At 34.1% G+C, this 22,500-nt stretch overlaps 1 protein-coding gene across 7 annotated transcripts in view; it reads right to left on the bottom strand.

Moving 5' to 3' along the window:
• EBF3 (EBF transcription factor 3) overlaps positions 1-22,500 on the bottom strand; it is a 206,241-nt gene that overhangs the window by 34,767 nt on the left and 148,974 nt on the right. For all 7 annotated transcript variants that reach the window (XR_015749367.1, XR_015749368.1, XR_015749370.1 and 4 more), the window contains 2 exons: positions 22,427-22,500; positions 21,808-21,934 (listed from right to left, as the gene is read on the bottom strand). The exon at positions 22,427-22,500 is cut by the window's right edge and continues 57 nt beyond it. Coding sequence is in view for 2 of the 7 variants with exons in the window: in XM_087964300.1 (XP_087820426.1) it covers positions 21,808-21,934; positions 22,427-22,500 (201 nt within the window). In the remaining 5 variants the exon portion in view is untranslated. The remainder of the gene's footprint in view (positions 1-21,807; positions 21,935-22,426) is intronic.

Genomic DNA, 22,500 nt, shown 5'->3' with positions numbered 1-22,500 from the left:
ACATCTGCAGTTCCTTTTCTGAAGAACAAGAAAGAGCTTCAGCAAAACCACGGGGGATTGTTAAATAAGATATACTATATTTTACTAGCAGGGACACCTATACCCTGCCTTAACAGACTGCAAGCCTTCAATGTGCCTGAATGAACACAGGTTGTAATGTGTAAAAATTAAATAAAGTAAAATTAAATTGCTCAATACAGAGACATTCCTCTAGAGGGTGTTAGTGATTTCAGTGACAAAGTGCTATTTGCTGACAAGTAGTTTACACATTAACCAGCTGAATCCAATGGGGAAACATGCCAATAGCAATTATATCACCTTGAGGTTATTAAATGTCCTACTGATAAGTAACTAGGTGAACTTGACCAGGTGATAAAGACTGCTGTGAGCAAATGATTGTGCAGTGAAGAATGTCTCTTAGTCCTGCTGTTTCTCCAGATAGCTTTTCTTTCAAAAAGGACTGTATACAAAGTTGCATTAAAAATGTGTGGTCACAGAAGGCAAAATTGATATTTAACTCCCTGCTGAATACTCCATCCCTATCAGAACACCTTCATCATCTCACCTCAAAAACATTATACAAAGTCTGCAAATGCCCATTTTCTCCGTTTTTAAAATGATGGTAAGTTCACCACTTTATCATCAACTGTCTCTACCAAGTGAATTTCATCTATAAGAAATTCAGATGCCTGGGAAATTAAAATTTCAAAGATCTGCTGCAAAAAAAAATCAATGGGTAGAGATCAATGCTCATAGAAATTTCATGAACTTTGAACTGATATGGGCATGATGATGAGAAGTGGTTGGAATTTCTGGTTGCTGATTGTTCTTCACACAGATGAAAAGCAGCCTATGGTGTCATGAAGAAGTATACATTTGAGAAGGGTTTTCGCTTTAATATTTTTGTCAGACAAAAAATTAACGTTAGTCTATTACAGTAACAAGCCCGAATAATAAAAAAAAGACCAGCCTTTCTGATGTGAGTTCGAGTACCACCACTTCTTAAGAGCACCTAATGCTTTGCACATTAACGCAGCAAATAAATGAAATCTGTTCCCTTTGCAGCCGATTGCAGGTGCAAATTAATATTGTAAAATGAAGATCAATACATGGACAGGGCAAAATCAATAGTGGCTAAATTATTGCTGCATTTTCCTCCTCATTCAAGATGAGTTGTGTTTTCCTCTCAAAGTCAATACTTCGCAGCTTTTCTCATTAATTTCTCAATAAATTTGGCAATGAATTTCAATCACAGTACTCGGCTGAGAGAGCCAAGCTTTGTGGGATGCATAGGAAACACAAAAGCATGGAGGGGTTGAGCACATCATTCATCAGAAGTCTCTCTTGTTTGTTGAAGCAGGACCAACATCCCTGGATTGCTAAAGACATCCTGCATACTAAAGTTTTATTTGTCCCTACTAAGAGCCTAGAACAATTTTAGGAAAAGACTATATATACTTTGTCCATTGTAACCTGGGCGTGCGTAGCTTTATATAGTTTTCAACTTGTCTTTTTTTACATATATAATGTTTGCGTGAAAACACTGAAGTAAATCCAGATCAATCATATACATCTCCATGTTCATGTAGGAAGTGTTTTGGTGTGTGCTTACTTCTTTCTCTAGCCTACAGCTTAGTGTTTCCAGGCAATCTTTCATATATCATTCAACTACTAACCAAGCCCAACCCTGCTTAGCTTTTTGGATTAGTCAAGATTTTATAGATGGTGCTACTTAGCTTGGGTTCACTCAGCCAATTTTATTTGTTTCAACCTAAGGATCCAAGGAACTTTCTCAACTTTCAGGATAGCATTTCCTTCTGAACAAAAGATAGGAATATACTTTGCTCTAAGATACTTGGTGTCTTCAAGTGACTTTTGTTGTTGTTGTTGAGATGATCGGCCTGCTGTGTCAGGTTCTTTTGATTGTACTGTATATTATTTTTTCTAAAATGCAAAACAAACTGCTCCTTCACTCTTTCCTTCTTAAATTTCCTAGCAGTCCCTTTTCCATGCATCATGAGCATCAAATATTATTCACCTGTCAACTTCATATAAAGGTATTCAAAGAAGATCGGAAACCTATTTGATGTACAATGGGAGTACTTATAAATTCAATGGCTATTTTTCCATTTTATTGAAAAGGTCAGACCACAAAAACATTATGTCCATCAATTGTTTTCATGATATTCCTTCCACAATAGTCCATAGCTTAACTGGGTAAAGCCTAAATTCATAGAGAAGCAGAAGCAGATAAACAACTGTTTGTCAAAGACATTAAGACATCTAGCCCACATTAAATTACCATTTAAAAATAAGGAAGAGAAAGCAGGAAAGTTGCAGAAAGAGAAAAAGATCCTGTGGTTTGAGACAAGATGCCAGAATCAATCTGGAGACCATTTAGTAGTATTCTTATTTCTAAGATCAGATTGTAATTCTTAATCCATGTCCATATGGGAATTAATGGAAACGTATCTATCTTTCTTCCTAAAAGCAGCAATTCATTTTCCCTCCACAAATAAAAGTAAAAACTTTGTGGCACTTTAAAGAAATGATTTGATTAACTGCTACCGTACAAATCTCACAATTTTCCTAAGAAGCCAAAAGTATGGTACTTTAAATGCAATGTTTTGTAGTTATACAGTCTTATTCTTTTGTTAAGGCAATGTGTATGTATATAGAACATAAAAATTGCAATTATCCCAGAAGAGCTATTTCTAATTGGAGAGGTCTTTAGCATTTAAAAAAAAAATCTACAAATCCTGATATTTTGAAATCCTGCAGGATAAAATAAAAATGAGAAAAATTTCCCTTTGTGCAGTACTGATGATAGAATGCTGAAAAGTAAATGCTTTTCAGCCTGGACAAAGAGTATCAACCTCCAGTGTAGGTAAGATGTTCACAGCTCAATTTAGTTTTGTGGTACAAACAGGACAGACAGACTTTTTAATCACCTCTGCTACGGTGTTGGCAAAGACAAGGGAACAAAAGAAGAGAGGACTTCCAGCCATTAAGAAGACAGAAACAAAATCCCAAATGGCCTTTTGTGTGTTATCAAAAAAAAAATGGGGTCAAGATTTAGATCTATGAAGATTTCAATCCAAACTAGAAAGAAGGTATTTTTGCATCAGCCTCTATAGGTCATTCACTAATTGCAGAGAATGAAGCAGCAAGAAGTGTTATGCTGGAGCAGGTTTCCACTTAGGCCACAGAAAGTAACGCCTTCACCATCTTTCAAACAGATGGCAAATGCCCACAACAGCAGCTGCCTGGATGCTGGAGACAGTATCAGAGGCTGTGCCCTTGAGCTAATCAGAAAACTGAAATTTATCAGCTCTCTAAATTCAAGAAAATCTTAAATAAATACCAAATGCTAGAATGTTACTATTCCATCCATTCAATAGACAATAATGATAGGAGAGATGGGGGGGAAGATAAAGAGCACAAAATGGTTTATATATTTAATATAATGGTTTATTATATTAAAAGTCATTATAATGGTTTATTATATTATTAATAGTTATTTCATTTTATTAAACATTACAGTTGGGATTTTAAAATATGAATCGATTTCATTCTGTATTATGCATATATACATATTATGTAGCATAAGTTAGGAGTTTACTTCACCATACCCCAAAATGGCAGATTCTAGTCTTTAAAACAGCTATAAAGATCCCTTCAACAATACAATGCTTGATGAAGAAATGTTCCTTCCTTCGATGTTGTATGCTATAGCTTTTGCCTCCATAGGTTCCTTGGTTTCTATAGGATGAAATGCAATTTAATGGCATGCACTGTGTCAGCTTCTAAGCATCTTATTTGGCATTGCGGGAATAACAATTAAAACAAGGTATGCTTGGTATTCTGTTGTAACAAATTTGGCTGTTCCGCTTCTATCAATATTCCTAGTAAGACAGCTGCTAGACGGACAAATTCAGGCTACTATTGATGATCTACACAAAAAAGGTCTATGATAGGGAAAGATTTTGAATTAGTTACATGTTAATTCTGGATAATGCCAGAAAAAAAGGAGGCTAGAATTTCATAAACATGCCAAACTTTATTTTAAAAATGAAAGAAGTCGTCTTTCTTAAAATTTTGACTGTAAGTCAATCCATCAGACCCTGGGTCTGATCTGATGAATTTTTAATCTGATTAACTTTTAGTTAAATAAAATTGAGTACAAAATGGAGTGGACTTAACCTAGCTGATAAATCTCTAGTTGAGAACGGAGGATTTGTTGCCAGAGACCCAGACTGCAATGACATACTGATGAGGTAATGGAGAAGGAGATACAGACATCTGCAGACCCATCAACTTGGAGTGTTATCTGTGTGGTCTCAGATCTCTCTAAGAAAGCAAAGTCGAAAGTGAAAACAAGTAGTGTTGCTGCTAAGTCACAACATCTGGCAGTAAACCTGGGAATAATGGACTCTTGTAAAGACTCAGTAGTTTAGTCTCACATACATAGCTTTTCAGTTCCAATCAATCTATCAATAACATTTCTTAGATTAGACAAACTTGATGGTGGATTTTTTTTTTAATCAGAGTGATAACTTGGAAAGCGATATAGCAGTCATTATTTTCCAGGGTTATGCTCTTAAATATGTTATAGAAAGACCCCAGTGTAAAAATATGCCAGGTTTCAGAAGACTCTGTTCCAAAAGTTGCCTAGCAAAGAAATCCTTTCCTCTGTTTCTCAGATTTATTGCATCCCAATATACATTAACATGAGCTATATGCTAAATATCAGGCTGCTCTGCTTATGTCCTCTCGGTATCCATGTGAATAAGCCTAACGTAAGACAGTCAACAGAAGCAGAAGTTCCAACTATGCCTGACAAAGTTGGAGTAGTAATCTAAAACATTGATAGCTATGAAGTTGAGGCAATAATTTAAAACATTGATACCTATAAATAGTCCCAGGGGAATACTTCGTGTCTGGATTCTAATACTCATTTGAAAGAGACAAGGGTTTCTACCACTTTTCCATAGTTCATAGAGGATTATTTCATAGTTCATAGAGGGAACATATGAAGAACGGTTACAGGAACTGGGCATGGCTAATCTAGTGAAAAGAAGGACCAGTGGAGACATGATAGCAGTTTTTCAATATTTGAGGGGCTGCCACAGAGAGGAAGGGGTCAAGCTATTTTCTAAAGTGCCTGGAGGCCAGACAAGGAATAATGGATGGAAACTGAACAAGGAGAAATTTAACCTGGAAATAAGGAGAAACTTTCTGACAATGAGAACAATCAACCAATGGAACAGCTTGCCCTCCAAAGTTGTGGGAGTGCCATCACTTGAGACTTTCAAGAGATTGGACTGCCATTTGTCAGAAATGGTGTAGGGTATCCCGCTTTGGTGGGGGGTTGGACTAGATGACTTACAAGGTCCCTTCCAACTCTGTTTATCTGATTGTTTAGACTAAAGACATTCTTGATTATTGGATCCAGATATGACAAGAACAACTACAATAGCCTTGGTTCTTCCATCTTATGACATAGTTCGGAATAGGCCTTCTAGATTTCATTTCCCTGAATATTATTCACCTGTTCTCAGATTACTTTCAATTAGCAGTCTAGAGACTGACTGATGATTTGGAACATTCAAGTTGCCTTCTAGATGTTACGCTGGTTTTTTTAGATCAGTTAAGACATACAGTGAGCAAAAAAGAATGCTTGTTGGATTCTTTAAGAAAGGGCTGTTTCAGAAGCTATCCAAATAATCATTTCTGTTTTCTGGAATTACATGACATTTTATTAACATATCATTTGTATTAACATGTTTCTTAAATTTCACAATGGAATCAGAAGACTATATCACTTCAGAATATAAAGTGGATCATTTCCTTGAAGGATACCTTTCTCAACATCTCACATCTCGAAAATGTGCAAATAATGTGAAACTAAAAGTTAATACATCGGATTTCCACAGGAAGAGAGAATCTTATGTCCTTGATTATTTCCTTAAAAGATTATTTCTTTTTTAGGAACAGAACCTGTCAGGTAGGTAGCAATTTATAAAGCTATATGTCAAAACATTTAAAAATTATTTAAAGTAACATTATCCCTTGAAGGAACAATGACACTGCATCTAATAATATCCTTAAAATTATTTTTGAAAAGGGTGCTGGGTCTCTTTTGTGTTGCTGCAATGGATATTTTATTGTTTTGTGATTCTAGAGTTAGCAAGTAAAAAAACAGTAAAACAGTGGAAAACTCTAAATGAGCTAGGTTTGCTAAAGACAATATTATATATCAATTGGAGGCATTAATCAGTTTTTTAATTGGTATGCCTGGATAATCCACATTTGCAAATATGTTTTTACTGAATCCATGTTTAAAATTTTAGGTGTGTAGCAAAATATATAATAACAGTGACTTTATTCAGTACATTTCCACAACTTTATATAATCAGTGGTAACAAAAGAGCAATAGCAAAAGCAATAGCACTTAGACTTATATACCGCTTCATAGTGCTTTACAACCCTCTCTAAGCAGTTTACACTGTCAGCATATTGCCCACAAAAATCTGTTGGTAAAATCCTCATTTTACCAACCTCGGACGGATGGAAGGCTGAGTTAACCTTAAGCTGATCAGGATCAAACTCCTGGCAGTCGGCAGAGTCAGCCTGCAATACTGCATTCTAACCACTCTGCCATCATGGCTCTTGCATATGACAGAAGGCTGCCATCATGATATTAGGGATGGGCATTTTGCAGCCCATGATCTCATAGCTCCAGATTAGTTTATGGAAATTCAGCTACTAATGATTGTTGGCACAATTATTTGCAATGTTTGTGCTTCAAGTGGAGCAAAAAGAATGTGTCATGCCTCCATGAGCCTCAATGCGCTTATTTTACAATGTTACATCCCCAAATACAAAGAGGGTAAGGAATTGCAAAATGTTTATCTCAAAACCTAGTGATATCTCTGCAAACACGTAATAGTCAGTCTTCTGCAACTTTCAGGGAAAAATACAACTAGCTAGAAAAAGAGTCCCTTCCTACTCAGATCCAAGTTTACTGTAAACTTTGCAGATTTCTTGCATGTTAGCTTATGTAACACAGGTTTTTTTTTGTTTTGTTTTTTTGCAAATGCAGATTTTCCACCTTTATAAACTATAAAAAGTGTGAAGTGGCCCTAAACTTCTGCAGCCAAACTCTGATTTTAATATCATATTGAATTGGCTTGCTTGTAAAACTTTGGGTAGTTTATGGCCTGTCATCCATTTAATGGAAAGTCACCACTGACACACGCATAGTGTCATTTCACAATAGGACAAAAGACTAAAGATAGAAAGCTTAGTCAGAAACAATTTCATTTGATAAAGCCATTTTAGTGTTAATTAATAAAGCCACTTCAATACTAATTGCACCATCTCTACATCCAGGCTCACTTTTCTTTATTCCGTTCTATTTGCTTGACTCTTAGGCCTTGGGCTTTTCCTAACTAGGTGGGCTCCCAAGTTATGCTTGTAGTCAGAGAAACTTTTCACCTGCTCCATCTGCTGAAAAGGCTACAAAAGCACTTGAGGAATTCAGATTTATATTTTCATTACTCTGAGACTGCTCTTGATGCCTCTTGAGCTTTAGCTTGTACAGAATTCAGCAATCCTACTGAATTATACTTTGGTGACATTATACTTGGGTATTAGAACTGATTTCATATGGTTTTCTGAGAACTATTCAAGGTGGCAGAGTTTTAATTTATGCAGTTCCAATTGTTACACTGCATCGCAGTCTCTGGAGAAAAAACCCGAAAGCCTTCATTTTCTGAAACAATCCAGAAACCAAAGATTCACATATAAGTATTTCTGTGATTTCCATGAAGTTTTGCTAATAATACCTAAGCTTCTTTTGAAAAAAGATATAAGTTCTCCCCTCCCCCAAAAAAGAAAAAGAAAAAAACCCCGCTTAGCTTTCATAGTTAAATAAATTATTGACACTAGTGAATATTTTTTGTTCGTTAAACTATGCAAATTAATGATCTGCTCCAAATTGTTATAATGCTGAAATTAACTAGCTATGATTGTGTCTTTAGGACTACATTTATTTTAAATAAATCTGACCTGGTTTCAAACCCCTTAGCCCCCTGAAAAATTATACAAACGGCATTGCTGAATTTGCTACTTGTTTTGAATCCTGGAGGCTTGCTGTGCAATTATAAAAACGTTTAAGTATGAGAATGCTAGAATCTGATGAAAAATTCCTGTACTGTCCCATGAGTTACAAGAATACTCATGTTGGCAATATTTTGGGGGTATTTGACTTCCAATATGATATCCTGTAGGTACTTAACTAGTGAACCAAAGTCCAATAGACAGATGAGGGAAGTTTTCAAAATCTTTCATTATTAGAATGTTCTGTTTGTTCCATCGTATCAATCGTATTACAGGTAATCCCTGACTTACAACTATTCATCTAGGAACTGTTCGAAATTACAATGGCACCAAGACCGGGTTTTCACACTTATGAATGTGGCTGTATCCCTATGTCACACGTTCAAAATTCAAGTGCTTGGCAATTGGCATGTATTTATGACTGTCCCAAGATCACGCGATCACCATTTTAATCTTCCCAGACTGACTTCTGACCAGCAATGTCAATGGTGGAAACCAGATTTGCTTAATGATCACATGATATATTTAACAACTGCAGTCATTTGCTTAACAACGGTGGCAAAAAAATATCGTAAAATGAGGCACAACTCATTTTAACAACTGCCTTGCTTAGCCACAAAAGTTGTGGGCTCAATTATGGCCGTAAGTCGAGGACCACCTGTCCAGCAATTATAGCTTTTGAGCATAGATTGCTGTAAAAGTTTTTTTTTTAATCTCTGATTTGGGGCATAAATTTATTTGAGCCCTCCTCCCAACTTAACAATCTTTTTAACTGTGCCCTATGTTAATAGTATTTATTTTTCTCCATTAATTTTTGTCCAATGAAGTCTACTTTGGCCAATGGGATTTGGTGAGAAAACACATCTAAATAATATTTTAACTGATCAGTTTTGTCATTCTTGAATGAGCAATATTGATCCAAGTGACCATTTCAAGACTTAGATGACATCCTCCAACTGGCCCTTATTATCCTTCTAAATTGGACTATGCCATGGGTTCTTTGAATAAGATAGTCTATTGATCTAAATCAGGGGTGAAAAAAATGTCATCCTCCAGATGTTGCTTAATTACACTTTCACCATTGGCCATGCTGAGAAGCATAGTTTAGCAGACATCTGGAAAGCCACAGATTCCTTACTCCCAAACTAGATCAATAAGACTTTTATCTATAGCAACAGCTGAGAACACCACTGTATGCACAAGCAATAACATAACCCACTAATTTATGCACCAATCATTGATGAATCTACATTAGAATATCTTTAAACTTGATTCAGCAGACATGGAATGCTTATCTGGTTTTAGTTGTCACACAGAGGTAGTCTTCAACTTATGAGAATACAGGTGGTCCTCAACCACAATTGAGCCCAAGATTTTTGTTGCTAAATGAAACATTTGTTAAGTGAATTTTGCCCCATTTACAACCTTTGGTGTCACACTTGTTAAGTGAATCACTGCAGTGGTTAAGTTAGTACCCCCGTTGTTAAGTGAATCTGTCTTTCCCATCGACTTTGCTTGTCAGAAGGTCACAAAAAGCGATCACATGACCCTGAGATATGAGTCAATTGCTAATCATCTGATTTTTGATCATGTGACTATGTGGATACTGCAATGGTTCTAAGTGTGAAAAACTGTCATAAGTCACTTTTTTCAGTGCTATTGTAAATATGAATGGCCACTAAGTGAACTGTTGTAAGTCAAGGACTATTTGTATACATAGAAATTCTCAGTGCAACTAAAGGGATATTTATACACTAGTTTATCAAATCTTCTAACAAACATGTTTAGAACTTCAACCATAGATCAACCTATGCCTACAAGTCAATCACATAAAATATTCCAACCTACATACAAAACATACATAGTTTTGCAAAATTAGGTTATGTAATCATCACATAAGTATGTCTATCTCTTAGTTAGGGAGGGGCAGTAGGTTAACATTCTTTTGTATAGTACCTGTATTATTTCTATATTCTAAAAAACCTGCAGAAGTTGCAATGGGAAATATTCCAATATGGCCAGAATGAACGGTTCCTCATGCACTTAGGAATACATTTGTTCACTGGACAAATGACATAGCACTTCCACTTTTCTGAGGGTGTGTTTTCATTTTAAAAATGTAGCAATTATTTAATATAACAAAGAAATTGTTTGGATTATATCAAAGAAATAATCCAAACAATAATTCAAAACCAAAAAAAGCCACAAGATCAAGGCTGCTACATCAAGGTGTGGCATTGCTAATGATGTTAAAACAATTTTAATGTTAAAGGATGTCTAAAAGAATAATAGAAAATGTTCATCTTGTGACATAAAAGTACAGCAAGTTAATATGTAGAAAAATATGGCATTTCACTATGTACATTTGTCCTTTCATTAATATAACAAAGTATTTAACTTCTATGATACTGAAATATGAATAGTATATCAAAGTTAACAGTATGTTCTATTTTAAGCATTAAATACTCCTAGGTGCTTCCCTAATTGAGATATATTTTAATAATGCAAACCTTAGTTGTGCTTGTCTGTCTTCATATTTGTGGCCTTATTTCGTGATACTCTTCCCATGGGTACTATAGCTAAATATAGAGATTTCTGCTATCCTTTAGACTGAATTGCAGCATACTCGTTTATAGATATATTATGAAAAACAGGATTTTCCCCTTTGATTCATCTTAATTTGTAGTTCCTGCGATAGCATTCCTTTAAATTATTTTGAATCTCATCCTCTTTTCTGATAGAGAAGTACAGTGATCTTGAAAATGCTACAGATTTCAATAATCAAATGCCTACCAAAGGTAATTCATGTATTGAAGCAAAGATCATGAGAGTCAACATGTGATGAGTGGAACTGTTCTCCATTTTTACTACAATATTCAGAAACTGGAGAATTACTTTTTAATTACATCCTGCAATTATATGTGCCTTTCCAATTAGCATTACACGAGGAAATTTAATCCAGATTGTCTTTATACAAAGTGAAATATAGAATGTAAACAACAGATAATGTTTACAGATACCTACAAGCACACTGCTGTCCCAATGCTTTAAACCAGGTTTCTAATATCAAATATTTTTCCTTTGGTAAAGAAAATCAGACAAACAAACCAGAGTGAACAATAATAATGTATCCTACTAATCAAGTATCATATCTTCAATAAAATATAACACACATCAATAAAACAAGTAGAAAGTTAAAACAGAAAATGAACCATTAATAAAAAGTCCAACTTATTGTGGTATATAAGTCTAAGTGATAGTGCTATTGCTCTTAATTGCCCAGATAAATAAATGAATCAATCAGACAATAATTGCCAATAAAACTGATAACTCGAACATTTCTTGGGGAAAAATAACCCAAAATCAGGAAGCCACTACAGAGAAGGTTTCATATCATTAATCAATACATTTCAGTATTGATAATACAAAATAGGCCTTCCGTTGAGTTGTTTGGTATAGGAGAAATTGTTTCCTTTGCTAACTGGGCCCAAGTCATTTAGTACATTGTAAATCATTAATAGTGTTGTATCAACCCAGAAATGAATGAATGAATGAATGAATGAATCTTGAAACAATGTTAATCTCTTTCACTTATACCTGTCACAATTCTTGAGGTTAAATTTCCAGATACCTGTTCCAAAACCAGGCTAACTTACACCTTATTATAAAATATATAGCAAGATTATTGGAGTATGAATAAAATATACTCATACAGAGTAGCTGTATTGGATTAAAGAAGTACACTTCTACTTCTAGATTTAATTTCCAGAAGATGCCATTTACCTCAATCTTGGATCTGACCCACCATCTTGTCTCGATTCAGGTAAGTTTATTAGTCATTACCATCTACTTAACACATGCCTTCATGGCCTCAGATGATACAGAGAAATGATTCAGATGTCATGTTTCTTCTCTTTTCTAGATTTTTTAATCTTATTTCTCACTGTTTTCATGTAGATCAAAGATATGCAACTTTAACTGGGCCAGAGGCTGTGTTTGGTCTTTAATCAGCATGGAAGTGACCATTTTCTCAAAAACAGAAGATAATATCAAGATAAAAGTTTAATTTTAATTCAGTAAGATACATTTTACATTATTACCCTTCAGTCTTATATTGAATAATTTTTGCTTTATGTCTCATTAAAAAAGTATAATTTGGTGATATCTTTTGAAAATAGTTGGCCCCGAGTCCAAAACTTCAAAAAAACCTTGTACATCTCTGAGATAGTCAAAGGTTTAACTTTTGTGCAGATGAACTTTAAAACAAAGTCCTGCAATCTTAGGCATGAGATGAAGTTATCTCCATTGGTGTTTAAGTTTTTAAGCATTTTATTATCTACAAAATTAAGGTACATACTACTAACTTAAATAATTAGAAATAACTGTATGCATGCTGCATCTTATTTTTCTCCACTGTATATCTTAAAGTCTGTATACAATTACTAATAGTTTGAATGTAACTAAAAATTATATTCTACATCAAGTCTAAATTATACAAGTATACTCACAATAATGTAAGTTAGATATGCTGTGGTTGTCTTTGTTATATCCTGGCAAACGTTCTGTGTTTATCAAAATTGTACAACTATGTTTTTACATTTCTTTTTAAAATTAGAAGCCTTGTTTGTATTATTGCCATAGCTTTGTAATATCAGTTTTACTTTTTATAGTCTCACATTGTGTTTAATATATAGGGGTTCTATTTATAGATTCTTTTAATGTTTTTACTTTGTTCCTTTTTTTAAAAAAACTACCAAATATTCCTTTGCATTATTTTTATATTTAATTCATTTATGTACAATTTACATCGTTTAACAGTGGTACGTGTGTTTCTATGATAGTTATTATTTTAAGTATGCACTGTAAACTATCTTTTGTTTTTATAAATGCACTGAGATTATTAGTACAGAATTAAATATATTTGGAATACATCTTTTTTAATTACATTTTTAAAAATGTTAATGGATATAATGGTCCAGGGAGGCACATATTGAATAAATACTGAAATGCTATTTTTTTTTCTTTTACAAAATTATTATCTCCATTCTAGTATAGAACCTACCTGGTGAACCTACCTATCTCCATGCCTTCTTTAAATATATTTGTTATTAAACTCTCTGACTGAATGAACCTCTGACTGAATGTCTATGGAGATTCTCAGTCATCCAAGTCCTGGTTGTCCCTAAAGTCCTTTTTCAAAAAGCAACTGAACTTTCTTTGTTTTTCCCTTGAAGACGTTTCGCTTCTCATCCAAGAAGCTTCTTTGGTTCTGACTGAATGGTGAGGAATGGAAGGATTTATATTCCTTGTAGTCATGAGTCGTTTCAGAATGCTGAAAACCAGATAGCTGCACGAAATATAAATCCTTCCATTCCCACTGTTCAGTCAGAACTGAAGAAGCTTCTTGGATGAGAAGTGAAATGTCTTCTCAAAGGAAAAAAAACAAAGGAAGTCCAGCTGATTTTTGAAAAAGCACCTTTGGAACACCTATAACTACATGTTTAGGACTGCCATAGTCACTAACTTATAGTTATTACATAATGGTGTTTCTAGCCAGCGCTTTTGTAACTACTATATTCTAGAGAAGTTCTGGGAATTGAACATGGAGTTCAATTCCCAGAATTCCATGAGCTGAAGTTCACACGTCTTGCTAAGTTGCTAAGGTTGAGAAACACTGCTTTTAGAGGTTCCATTGTTCCTTACATGAGCCTTGTAAACACCCCACAGAAATTTTTAGCCAACAATTATCTGTCATTGGTCTCTGCAGAAGGGAAAGTCTGTCTTTCACAGTACCCCAGAAATGAAATAAACTCTTATCAAATTAAGAAAAGAGTTACCTATCTTCAGGCTGTTAGAGAGAAGTAGATGGGCTTGTAGGATGGGCTTCCAAAATCAAGTAGTTGTCAGAAGAGAAATTCTTTCTTTTCTATCAGTCCACGTTTGCTTACATACAACTCCTGATCACTTATGGATTACATGTGAGTTGCAAAGTACTAGAAGAAAGTTTACACACTGCTCTTAAACCGGGTTGAATTCATACTGTGCAAGTTTTATACACATTTTTAATGGCAGGATGAATGGTCTCTTGATAAAAATATTATATTTCACAGATTTTTTTAAACTGCCACCATTATTATTTTTATAAATAACTCAAGGTGGCAGTCGCACCTAATATTCCTTCCTCTTCTTATTATATCCTTCACAACAATCCTGTGAGGTAGGTTGGGCTGAAAAGGAGTGACCGGCCCAAAATCACCCAATTGACAAACACACCTAAGGTGAGACTAGAACTCACCGTCTCCTGCTTTTTAGCCTAATGTCTTCACCATTAGACTAAACTGGCTGTATTTGATGATTCCTGTGGATTGTTCCTTACCATGAACAAATCGTAGCTTTAGGATTACATTCTTTTTTTCCCCCTGATCCCCATCATTCACTACTCTTCCTCTTCCTCCTATGATCTGTACTGAAAATTAAAAACTCTGTACTCTAGGCATAAGGCAACTTTATCAACTTTATTTCATGAATATGTAATTCTATATATGGTCAACATGATATGACAAGGAACTTCCTTAAATAACATATGAGTAGATCCAAAAATCATTTTTTTTTCTACTTTGAGAGCTAAGATGAGATTTGGACTGGTCCAACTGAGAACACAGTTATCGCCACTGAATTCTTTCATAATGATGCTAAACAATATCTTTGTGGAATAATGTTATCTTAGGGCACTGGAAGGATTCAGTAGTGCTGTTGAAATGATTATTACATCACCACCCTCCCACTCCACGGAAGTAAAAATGCAGACAGCAAAAATACATTTTTAGTATATATATTGAATATCTCTATCTCTTTCTCTCTCTCACACACACACACATGCATACATTTAAGTATAAATATTGAAAAGATATTTTCTTTCATGTGTCATATCAACTAAATATAACGATGTAATCTAAGAATAAATGTATAAGCAAAACAAGTTTCTTTGCATGCAACTAAGTTTTAATAGATATTAACTAGAAACAACTTTTGTTTTAGGAGGAAGATGAAGGCTTTGTTAGTGTTAATGTCCTCATTTATGGGGCCAGAGAGACAACAATTACACCATGGTTCAGAAAATTTATCCGTTTCCCCTTTAGCTGATGCTGCCACAATCTGGAGAAGTCGAGCCAGTTGTGATGTAGTGATCAGACTTTGGTCATAGCTACTTGAAAAAATAAAATAAAATAAAGCACTTTCTGATGATAGACAAATGTGTCTTGTTAGCAGCCGCCAAAAAGCGCTTGACTTGTACTAATAACAAAAAGGCCATGCTGGTCACCATGGGTCTAAAGACGAAGCACCCTGTCACTGCCTTGGTTGGGAAATTAGCAAATAATGTTCCTTTTCTTTGATAAATGGATGACAGTTCTCTCTCACCAATCATTTTTTAACATTTTGATGCATGTCTATGATCCCGCCGGAGGAACAGAAAAGTTTACTGGCCCTCAATTTTCAGATGATGAATGGAACACTCTAAATGTGCGATTTCTGTATGAGGTATAGTTCATTTTAAGCACTTCGAGTAAATGGGTGTCACTGATTAGAACAAATAGTCTACTTGTGCAATAGCACAAATGGTATGTCTCATTCTTCTGGTCTCCTCTGAGACAGAAAAGAAGAGGGACAACAATGACCATGTAATACTTATTGGAACCCTGGCTATTTAAACTGAACAATTTTAGGCAATCCAAACATCTAATCACTATGACAGGTTACCAAAACACTTCTTTCCAGTGATTGTTATTGGCCTAATTAAATGCTTATTGTGCTAAGAATCTAAATCCACATAAAAATACATTGCTAAAGAGACTGCTTTTTTTCTGCTTCTGCTTCCATAAAATGTTTCAAGGTATACATGCCTGTTAAATTATAAAATGGTTGAAATCATTTAAAAAATCAAATTAGAACACAGATGTAATCCTATAGGAAGACAATATTATCTGTCCTACTTTCTTCCTGACAATTGGTATTAGTCCAACATCTGATAAACGAATACCTAATCCCATAACAAGAGAATTCTGTTTTAATGAAAAAGTGAAATGTATATAATCTTTAAGAGTGCAAAAATAGGGCAGCAATTGTTCTTTTAAAAGGCTAGCTCACAAATGTGAATAAATCACTATTTTTGTTTTATTAATTATTTTTCACAACAGAAGACCTCTTCTGTGGTAACGAACCATAATTGAATATGTACAAGAAATGATCAGATGGTTTGAATTTAACTAAGGCATTAGCATTTAGTTTAGCATAGTAAAAATAGTATGATTTGTGGGAGGCAATTAACAATCATTTGCTCTGTGGATACAAGTAATTTGTTTAAAGAGCACTGACCTATGAGACAGCTAGTTTGTGTTGGCTGTGATGGAAGGGAGCTATTGACTCTGAACACAGTATAACAGCCCCACTGGAAAAAAAAATCACACTGGAATTTACACAAAAGGTCCTCAAAACACTTAAAGCTTGAGATCTTTTCATAAGGTGAAGTGGGTTAAAATGATATAAACTAGCCAAAGTAGAATCAGATACAGATAGGCACAATATGGAACCTTCAAAGAAACAGCAATCACCTAGCTACAAAAATAAATTATTTTCCATATTATTTTTGGGAAGAGAAAATTTTAGCCCATAAATATTCTGTTAACCAAGTGATTATTTTCTAAGATTTCACAAGAAAGAAGCAGAGTGTGTCTAGAAATAATTGTTATTTTCTTAGGTGAAAAATATTACAGGCCTAAAAAAATAAATAAATAAGTTTAAAAAAAAAAATCATTTATCATATGGTATAGGTGCCCAATCTCACATGAAGGTGGCTCTGGACAGCATACATCACTTAATTTAAAAAAAACACACCACAATTTAAAAATAACTATTAAAAAGGTAATATAAACAAGAGAGAGTGTTATTAGTCACATTAAGGGAGCCATCACAAAATTTCTTTGGTGTCCTGGGAACCTCCAGGCCTCATGGCATAATCAGATCTTGAGGGACTTGAGGAATGTTAGCTGTAGCTAACCTCATTTCCAGTGGGAGAAGATTCCCTAAAGCAGGTGCCACAACAGACAAGGTCCACCTTTTGGGACCTCCAAATGTAATTCCCTAGCAAATGGAATCCATAGCATGATTTGTCTGCCAAATAGTTCCGACTCAATATTTGGATCTCTGTGTCTAATGTCTCTTAGATTTGCTTTCTCTAAAGTACTCTTAGTTTGTTGTATTTAGATTATGTATGCTAAAAATTACATTCAGCATTACTATTTCCTTCTTTGAGCAAAAGTTAACCAAACAAAGGAGGAGAGAGCAAGTAGCTAAGATGAAAACAACCACCAAGCCAAACTTAAACAGTAATATCCATTAACATTGACCTGTAGTTGTAACCAAAGTCAATACATTGCTAAGTTTTTCTTTTGTCTATAAGTTATGCAAAATTCACTGAATTTGAAAACAGTAATTCATTTTACTAAGAAAATAGTAACATGTACTCATCCAAGTAATTCAGTTTTGTAAAGCTACCTGTATAATTATTTCCCACATTTTAATCTGCATATTTAAAAATACTAACTGTAACATAATTTCATTTAGGACCATACAAATCACAATTTTGGTATAATCAAATAACATTGCATGGCTTGTAATGTCATTAAAAAGTAACCTGATGTATTTTGTGTAAGAACTGCCATGACTACTAGCAAATAAAATGATGAATCAACCTTAAGAAATCTTCTTAATTTGAATATGTCAGGATTTTATTCTTTCAGGTAAGAACTATTTTAATTGTCATTAAACAAGCAAGTGATACATGACTTGACAAATATTAAAACAAGTACTACACTCAATTATTAATTTGCACCGTTCTCTTTTAAATGCAGCAAATATCTCATTAATTTAATTTTAGGTGCCCACCAGTTTATATTTTACAGTCTGGAAGGCAATTTACTAACTGGCAATTACATACAGAATGATTGTTAATTCTGCTCCTAAGTGCTAGCTGCTTGAAAACTGTTACGTCTCTCTAATTTCTGACCTTCTTACAACAAGGGTGAGGTACATTGGGAATAGCAAGGCCTAGCAGAGAAGAGCTGGACATGTCATTTGTGACTCATTCTTTTAATTCACCGCGCTAATCAACTGAACTGCCACAATCTCCCAAGGTAATTGTATCTTTACAATAGTTGAAAGCAGCAGGCTAAAAGGCATAGATAGATGGCATATAAGGGACCTTCCCATCCTTCTGAGAATCAGCGCAGCAACTGCTCTCTACATGTGGCTGGTGGAGTCTGGGATTGTGGGGTGTTTTAAATTGGGTAGTTTTAGATCAATGTACATGTATCATTTAAATGCCTCCACTTCTGCACTTGGGAAGCTTCTTTTGCACACTATACCCTTGTTTCGTTCTTCTGCAGCTTTATTACCCTTTGTTCCACCTCATGCTGAGAAGGTTAAATGTTAGAATGCCAAGCCAGACTGCAAGCATGGTGGGATACTGATGAGAACCAGATGCCCTGGAGATTCTAGCCCTCCCTCTTATGGGACAACATAATTTTCATATTGTGAAATACAGTGAAGTTTGGCTCAGTTTTCAGTGGTGAGTGTAATTTCCAATGATTATCTCATTGTCCCCATCAATTTCGGGGCAATACAAATCAGACTGAAGTTTCCAGGTCAGACAGGCTGTGACCTTACCCTTCCTCTTACTTTCTCTAGCCATGTAGTACCTGAGACGTGTAGTAACTTGTAGCTTTTTTTATTTGTAGGCTTCCAGTAAATTAATTGCAGCCAGAACAGTTTTAGTAACTTTGCTTCTCTGAAATGTCATTCGTTCACATGTCCTATGACTTCTTGGGACAAAGAATACATTGACCAATGTAGCAGTGTAGATTTTAAAACAGTGGCAAATTGTGAAAATTGCCATTAAAAAAGCTACTAAATAAATTAAATTCATCTGCTAAGACTGGATTCTCATTAGTATATGCAATAAAGTCATTGTAACTACTCATTTAGTTTGGAATTTATTAATTGCTGCTTTTAAAAACAAAACAGTCCTATACAAACATACACACACTACATATACAAACACACACACACACACACACACACACATTGCTACTTAAATAGTAAATAGGGCTATTATTTGAAAAAATATCAAAATTATTTCTTAACAGTATCACACTTGGCAATATTACACTTCTGATCTATATTAAGTCTGCTGCACAAATTATAGTGAAATTCTAATTCTCCCTCCCTCCCTCCCTCTCTCTCTTTCTCTCTCATCATGTTTATTTAACTTTATTTTGGTCATTAACCAACATATAATAGCTAGGCTAAAAAGTTCAAAATAAATGCATTATGATTTATCCCTATGGAACTTTTTCAATAATCTACTGCTGCTATTTTCTCATGAGGTTGGCAGAAGGCTTTCAGGTAACTTATTGTTAGTTTATTGCAACTTAAGTACAATACATATGCTTTTGAAGTATTTTATGTTTTTAAAATTTGGAAACTTAATAAAATTTGTTTAAAAAAAACTATATGCTTTTGAAGTCTAAGGTTCAGTCACTTCAGAAAACTTTTTAAGAATTTAACCATAAGCTATGCACAGACATTGGTTTAGACCAATGGCAAAATGCTCCACCCTTTTGTACTTTCAGAATGAAATCATATGTGACTTTGGAAGAGGCAAAATTTTATCAAAATGTCATTCTCCATAATCATTTTTTGTTCCTTTGTGTATATGTATGATTGAGGTTAGCCATCAGGCATGATTTTTTAGATATCCACAATAAAGACACTTAATACTTAGGCAAGTAGTATTTAGCCTTATACATACTTTTACTCATCATTTCTTTTAAATGTGGGTTAAAATAACAACCACAAACCATTTTATAATTAATTCCAAATATTTTCAAAAGGGGCATTTAGGGGCGTAAAGTGCTATTTCAATATGTATTCAAACTTAGTATTAGTTTAAGATTTATGCATTATCATAATATATCTTGTGTATTTTCATTTGTTTTTTTATTCCAGTCCTACGCTTTATACAGAAACTATTTTTTTAATGATCATACCAACATTCTACAGGAATCATACATATGATAAAAAAATCAGTTGAGTTTTTTGGGAGATTATGCATCCCAAAAAATACATATTTGGTTAAAGATGGGACTATCTATATGCACCCTATTGATGCCAAATACTCTTTTTCTTTTCAGACCTGGTACCTTAAAAAAATACAACATAGTATCATCAACTATTACTTCCTTCACTTTGGGTAGTTTTCATCATATTTGTCATTGATGCTCTTTTTACAGATTTTTATCTAATTCTTTATTTAAGAATTCTAATGAAATATTTAGAAATGGTTCTTGAGAAAACCCATTTCACATAAGTTCTGACCAACTTAAACAAAATTCAATACACATTAGCTAACATCATGCAGATTACTTCTCTTTTTTCCACTATATAAATATTCTCATTCCCCCCTCCTCACACACACACAGACACACACACACACACACACACACACAACATTTAAATTTCTCATAAACCTCTTACACTAGGATAAATCTATCAGAGGCAGTTCAATTAATCTGGATCAAGTGACTGGATAATTTAAAATATGAAAGTGACATTTTTATAATATTCCCAACTCTATTGATACTATATGATATATGATACTATTGGAAATATGATTTTAAGTTTTGCATACCCCGATTTAATATTTCTCATGGCCATAGAAAGCTTGCCAATAAATATCTTTGTCCCACACATAGACTACATGCATACATACATATACAATTTACATAGGATCAGTATAATAACTTATAAACCATTATGTTCATTCTTGATTACATGTTCCTCCTGACAAAATTGTCAGTAAAATTATTACAATTTATAACTACATTTGGCTTTTTAATCTAGTATGTTCTTTGGATTTCTTTTTTAAAGTAAACAATAGTTTACATACAAAGAGGTTAGTATTTGCAAAAATCGAATTTGATTCTGTTTTCATTACATGTCACAGTAATAGCTGCTTATAATAATTACTGAAACGACAATTGATGCCTACAATATATGTATAGTGAGGTCTACATTTTTGAAATATAATGTTAAACAAAAATATTTAAAACATAATATGCAATCACAGTTCACAATATGTATTCATTAATTTGAACAAAATGTAAACTTGACTATCGTACTGAGATTCAAAATAATTTAACTCTTCTAGAGGATTCTGTAATTCTTAAGCCTGCACGCATGTAATCTACTTAAAATTGGGTCAGAGAACATATATATCTATTACGGTATTATAGTTCTGTACAGTTTTAACATTTATTTTTTACTATGTTATGGAATTACGATTGTTGATTCTGTATTAATACATATGAAATTTCTGTAGAGTTTAATTAATTAAACAATAAGCTTTCTTTTAAATTAAAATGTAATTGGAGCGCACATAAAAATATTTACTTTGAATAAATAAATTCAGAGTTAGATGAATAAGGAGTTTCTTCCGTGGAATGAAGGATGCATTTTGAGACTGATCCATCATTTTAAACATACTGACAGCAAAAAAGAAACCTTACAGTTTTCCTGCATCATTAAAACATGTAAAATTCAACTTAGAGGTATCAGAGAAACAATTACCGGTATAGACAAACCGTCCAGGAGCACCTTTACAGAACTGTTTGGACTTGTAGGAGAGGGTTACTTCAACAACTCCAGGAATGTGCCGTGGTGGAGTTTGAACTCTGATGGCATGGGGTGTTATCAGCTATAAAAATGACATAATAAATACAATTTTAGTCAAAAGTATTCTGATAGTACTTGCATTTATCACCGGGCAGAATGAGTCTCAATTGAACCACCTTATCAAAATACTGCTATCTGGCTATCCCACCATAAGATTAGGATATTAGCAGAGACTCTGTTTTTAAAAAAATGAAAATATATCTAATGATTCTTGGTTTAAATTTCCCGGAAAGGCCACAGGGCACCATTCATATGAAAATTGCCTCCACATGTTTCCTTAAACCTGCTCTGAGTAATTTTTAAAATTGTCCAAGTGTCTCAAGAAAGTCCCCAAAATGGGCCTTCTGCTAGAGAGTCATGAAGTGCCTTGTGTTTATGTGAATTTGAAATTCTGATGAAATAATTTTGAAATAATGTACTATATATGATACTATATATCAGGAAACTCAGTATTTACTAGACGTCTCCGCCTCCCCGTAAGCCTATTGCAGAACAACCTTCATCCATAACTTACCTCACTCCACACTAACATAGTCCCGAAAACAACTTGCAAGCCATCAAAGAAGTTGTCGCCGATTATGATGACTG

The sequence above is a fragment of the Notechis scutatus genome, chromosome 4 (genome assembly GCF_049901735.1).
Source record: "Notechis scutatus isolate UNSWTSFEM ecotype Mainland chromosome 4, rNotScu1.2, whole genome shotgun sequence".
Taxonomy (NCBI): domain Eukaryota; kingdom Metazoa; phylum Chordata; class Lepidosauria; order Squamata; family Elapidae; genus Notechis; species Notechis scutatus.
The sequence above is the reverse complement of the archived record's forward strand: the minus strand, read 5'-3'. Positions and strand labels throughout refer to the sequence as shown.